This window comes from Entamoeba histolytica, genomic scaffold (genome assembly GCF_000208925.1).
Source record: "Entamoeba histolytica HM-1:IMSS scf_1104750516787 genomic scaffold, whole genome shotgun sequence".
NCBI lineage: Eukaryota > Evosea > Mastigamoebida > Endamoebidae > Entamoeba > Entamoeba histolytica.
The window spans coordinates 1,026-7,223 of NW_001915347.1; the positions used below are offsets into that span (position 1 = coordinate 1,026).

Consider the following 6,198-nt stretch of genomic DNA (forward strand, 5'->3'; position numbering starts at 1 on the left):
TTTTTTATTGATATAATAAACGAGTTTAATTTAATGTTTGTATGTTATTTGTGTGAATATTAAAGTAAATATATAAATTGGATTGAGTAAGTAAATTATTTATTATTCCTTAATAAATAAATTTGGTTCTTTCATGTAAAACTACTTATCATATAATTTTGAGTAAGTGAGAAAGGACTATTCTCAATTTATTCTCTTTTATCTCTATTTCTGATTATACTGGCATGCTAACATTCAAATATAATAAATTGTTTCCTGTTAATTATATTATCTCTTGTTTATGTAAAAGAAAGGAATTTGAATAGAAATAAAATATAAATTGAGAAAAGAGAAATAACCCAATTATGTTTAAATTAGAAAAGAAATGAAAGAAATGAAAACAGAAAAGATACAAACAGATAAAAATAATTAGTAAATATTCTAATGGATTTAATTATAGTCTGATAAAATAGAAAATAATAATAACAATAAATAGAAATAAAATGATAAAATTCTATGAAATAATAAACACAGACATAATTAAAGATAAATGAGAAATAAAACATTTGTACACAAGAGAATATCAAAGTAATAGTAAATAACAATGAGCGTTTAATTCAATAAATGAATTAAATTCATTTTAACATAAAATTGATTTTGAAAAATGAAAATAATAATTAACATAACAGTAGAGATAATATAAAAGAGATAATAAAACAATGAAAATGAATAAAATGAAATAAATAATAGAATAAACAATAAAAATAAATAGAATAATATAAATTAAATATTAATTTGATTTTCAATAAAATAAGTAGAAATTATATAACTTAACTTAATTTAATTTAATGAAAATAAAATAATAAATAATAAATTAAATAAATTTAAATGAATATTTTATTTCATCCTATCTAAAGTATTATTCAACTTAATTAATAATTTGTTTATTTTCACTTATTTTAATAATAATAATTACTATCAATGAATATTACTCAAATAAACATTATAACTGAAGTTCTTCTGATTTTATAGTCTTTTCATTTACATCTAATAACGAACCATTGAATTGGTTATTCTTATTTATTGTTGTTTTGAACAATACAACTGAAATTAAATACATTAACTACCTAATTTACCATTTTTAATATCATCACATTTAATACAACAAATACACTAAACAAACTGACTAATATATTAAATTAGGCAAAATCAATTAGTTCCTTTCAGTGGCAGTTTTAAAATGGATTGAGCTAAATTTAAATGTTTCTATTTATGTAACACATGAATTCTATTTATATCTATCGTTATTTTTACAAAAAGAAGAAAAATAATCAATACATATTGTTTTGTATAATATTACACATATTTATTTTATCATTCATCGAATGAACAGTTTAAAAATAAAAAGACGATAATATGTTCAATAAATAAAATAATGATTTAAATGAAACAATTATCCAATATTTAATCAAAAACTCATGGTTTTCTTTTTTTTGTTGTAAGAAATTACTAATTAATAATAAAAACAAATAATAAATTATTATATTTTAATAATCTATTTATCGTATAAAATAAAAAAATTCAACAAAAAATTCAAAATAATAAAAATTAAAGAAAATATAATCATCACAAATAATCTCATATTGTTATTCTTCATACTCATTTATGTTAATATATTATATTATATTATTGATTATTTGTATTCATGCTAAAGCTTATGATTGTATTCCATCAGGAGATAAATTTGAAGATGGATTTAATAATAAAATTGATACACTATGCAAAACAACTAATAATGATTATTCATATCATTTTACGTATAACTTCACTTATTCTTTAACTAAACCTATGGAATGTAAAAGTACATATTTTAGTGGTAATTTTACAATGACAAGTTCAAAGGATTATTGGAATGCAAAGACTTTTTATATTCAAAAACATTCTCAAATTACATTAAATGGTAAATTTCATACAAGAGAAGAATTTAACATTGGAAAAAATTCTAAAATAAATTGGAATGGTAATGTCTCATTTGAACGAGTAATTACATTTGAAACAACTCCATCATTAAATCAACCTCAATTAATTATTTGGAATAGTAATTGGATACATCTTTACAAAACAACTACAACATATAAAGGATTTGAAATTATAAATCCAGGTGGTAATAAACAATGTTTTGATGTGATGTCATTTAATAATAACACTGCACTTGATTTTGATAAAAAATCATATAATCATTATTTACCAAAAGACTTTGATAAAGGACTTAGTATGACAGATGGTACAGCATATTTACTATCAAATAAGAGGTTAATGAGATTTTGTCCAAATGGAATTGATTTAGATAAAAATGTTATTTGTACAATGATTGGTACTGATTATTCACCATCATATTCAGGAAGAGGTGATTATATATTTAATTATCCACATTGTCCATGTGATGATAATAGAAATGAATGTACTCTTAATATTCAATCAAGTTTAACATCAGTAAATTTTTATAATACTACTATCGGCAATACAATTCTTCATATTGACCATGACATTACATTAAATAACTTTGTGTATGCTAAACAAATTAATGTTGATGATAATGTTAAATTATCAATAAATTCACTTTCATCAATCAACAAGTACAACCAAATGATAAAATTTAATAATTTTGAAATTACGAATATTAGAAAACAAAATAATAAATCACAATTTAAATACAATTCAGAAACAAATACATTAGAAATTGATGGAAGTAACCACATAAAACATTTATCAAATCAATCAAATAAACCATTCAATTTAATTATAAATGGTGATCTCACTTGTAATTCTTTTGTTAGTGATTGTATTTATTATTTCACTACTTCTTCTATATCAACAACACTAACTATTAATGGTAAAGGTAATAATAATATTATGATAATTGATGAAAGTATAACACTAATTAATCCATTTCCAAATTGTGTTGTTTTAACTGGTAAATCAAATGAAGCATTTAAATGTATTAATTGTAAAAATGGATATTATCTTAATTCAAAACATGAATGTCAAGAAAATTCACATTGTACTAAATTAAATAATCAAAACCATTGTGTTGAATGTGATTATGGGTATTATCTTAATTTAAATACACAAGTATGTACTAAAAATCCGAGTGGATGTAAATTTGGAAATGAAACACATTGTTATCATTGTGGAGAAGAATATGTAAATGTAAATGGAGAATGCAAAAGAATGAATAATTGTACGAAGTCAGAAAGAAATTATTGTTTAAAATGTTTAAATGGATATAAAATAGAAAATAATACATGTGTTAAAGATAAAGAAGAATGTTATTATGAAGGAAATGAATGTGTTTCATGTTCAAATGAATATACATTAAATAATGGAACATGTGAAAGTAAAGAAAATAAAAATGGAAAGAACCAAGAAATATATTGTGAAAATGGAAAATACATCAAGAATAATCAATGTATAGAATGTACAGAATCAGAAATATGTAATTCAGATGATATTGAATTAAAATGTAAATATGAACAACAATTAGATAATAATACATGTATAAATGAAACATGTGAAGAAGGAAAGATAAAAGATCAAAATGGAAAATGTAATTACAATATTTCAAATTGTTTAAATGAATCATATGTTAATGGAAAATGTGTTGAATGTTTAACAACATATTCACCTAATTCAAAAGGAGAATGTATTAATACAACAATAGAAAATTGTGAAGAACAAAATACATATGGATGTAAACGATGTTCAGATGGATATTATTTAACAACAAATATGAAATGTTCAAAATGTGATGATAATTGTACAACATGTTTTGGTTCATCTACATATTGTATGAGTTGTTCTAGTGATAAATATTTAAGTAGTAATAGAACATGTCAATCAAATAAAGAATTAAATGGAACATGTTTACAACTATTAGCAGATGGAAGTGGATGTGGAATATGTAATAAAGGATATTATAGAAATGGGAAAGGATGTTCAGAATGTGGAGAAAATTGTTCAACATGCAATCAAAAAGATAAATGTACAACATGTGCAGATGGATATTTCATGAGTTGGATAGGAGAATGTAAATCAATAGACGAAGTTAAAGGATGTAAAGGAGAAATAGATAAAGAATATGGATGTAGAGAATGTTCAGAAGGATATTATTTAATAAATAAAGAATGTTCGAAATGTAAAGAGAATTGTACAAGATGTTCAATAAATAATGAATGTAATAGTTGTAGAGATGAATATATATTAAAAAATAAAGAATGTATTTACTATTTAGATATTAATAAATGTAAAGAAGTAAAGAATAATAAATGTTGGAAATGTTCATTTTGGTATGGAACGAATGAAGAAGGAAATGAATGTAATAAAGAAGTAGTATGGTGGATGATAATGATAATTGTCATTATTATAGTTATTATCATTATTATAACAATTGTAATGATAATAATGATGGTTAATTACATAATGAAGAGAAAAGAAAAGAAAGAACGAGAGAAAACAACAACAATATTCAAAATAACACAATCAAATATTAGATTCATATCACTTGGAGATGGAATATTAACAAATAAGAAAGAAATTGAACTTCAAGAAGGAGAAGAAATTAAAGTGAATGAAGAAATACGAGAATTAATTTGTATTGGAAATGATAAAAAAGAAAAGATGAAGATACAAATAAGTAGTAAAGAAGAAAATGAGAAATATTCAATTAGAACAAACCCAAATGTCATTACAATTGAAGGAGGATATGCATGTGAATTTGAAGTATTCATTACAATCAAATGTACAGCTAAAATCAAAGATAAAATAATGATAATTAGTAAAACACTTAATAAAGCACAAGAAGAAACAATCAAAAGTATTTCTATTAAAGGAGAAACAGAAATATCAACACGACTTGATCCCGATGAAATAAAAGAAGAAAAGAAAATAGGAGAAGGATCATTTGGAATTGTTTATGTTGGAGAATTTAGAGGAAATAAAGTAGCAATTAAGAAAATGAAACAAGTTGAAGAAAATGAAGATAAAAAGAAAGAATTTGAGAAAGAAGTAGCAATGTTAGATAAATTTCGAAATGAATATATTATTCAATTTTATGGAGCAGTATTTATTCCTAATAAAATATGTATGGTAACAGAATTTGCAAAATATGGATCAATACAAGATATAATGAATAAAAGAAACATTACAGAAATATCAAAGAAAATACGAATCAAATTTATGATAGATGGAGCAAAAGGAATTTCATATCTTCATTCAAATGGAATATTACATCGAGATATTAAACCAGATAATTTCCTTGTTGTATCACTTGATGATAACATTGAAGTTAATTGTAAATTAACTGATTTTGGAAGTGCAAGAAATATTAATATGATGATGACAAATATGACATTCACAAAAGGAATAGGAACACCAAAATACATGGCACCAGAAGTGTTAAATCGTCAACATTACAAAATGCAATCAGATATATATTCATTTTCAATAACAATGTTACAAATCATTATATGGCAAGATCCATTTCCTAAAACATTATATCCACATCCATGGGATATTGCAGATACAATCACAATAGGTAAACGACCAAACATAATACAAGAAGTAGAAGAAGATATAAAAGAAATTATTGAAAAATCATGGCAACAAGAACCAAAAGAAAGAATAACGATAGATGAAATTGTAAGAATGTTAGAGGGAATTGAAAGTAAAGAATAAATTAAAATACTCTTTATTTTGTTGCTTTAATCTTTTAATTAAAGAAATCAAATAATCAAAACTTAAATGTTTTTAAAGAATCAAGTGGGTTAAAATAATATCTCTTTAATTTCTTCTTTATTCTTCATATCAATGTATTAATCTTTCTTAATGGATTGATTTTTATTCTTCTGAATATTCATTTCTTATAATTTACTACTTTATTTCTTATCTAATTTATTTTATTTGTCTTATTATTCTTTCTCTTTATCTCATATTTAAATCATTAGATTTCTTCATATCTTTCTATTTCAATACATTCTTGTTATTCTTTCATGTTTCTTATTCATATCATCACCTCTCTCATTATTCACTTATTTATTAAAATAATTTCTTGTAAAGGTTATGAAAATGTTATTTCTTCTTATTGTATTGTTTCTTCTTGTATTGTAGTATTTATTTTTTGTATTATTCTCACTTATTTTATCATTCTTATTCATTATTTCT

The 6,198-nt window shown here is 22.4% G+C and overlaps 1 protein-coding gene across 1 annotated transcript; it reads left to right on the forward strand.

Moving 5' to 3' along the window:
* Window positions 1-1,644: 1,644 nt before the first annotated feature.
* On the forward strand, window positions 1,645-5,712 carry EHI_034210 (protein kinase domain containing protein; the record flags this gene model as incomplete). Its single annotated transcript, XM_646349.2, has 1 exon — window positions 1,645-5,712. One exon carries the CDS (start codon window positions 1,645-1,647, stop codon window positions 5,710-5,712), a length of 4,068 nt encoding a protein of 1,355 aa, XP_651441.2.
* Between the last annotated feature and the right edge of the window lie 486 nt (window positions 5,713-6,198).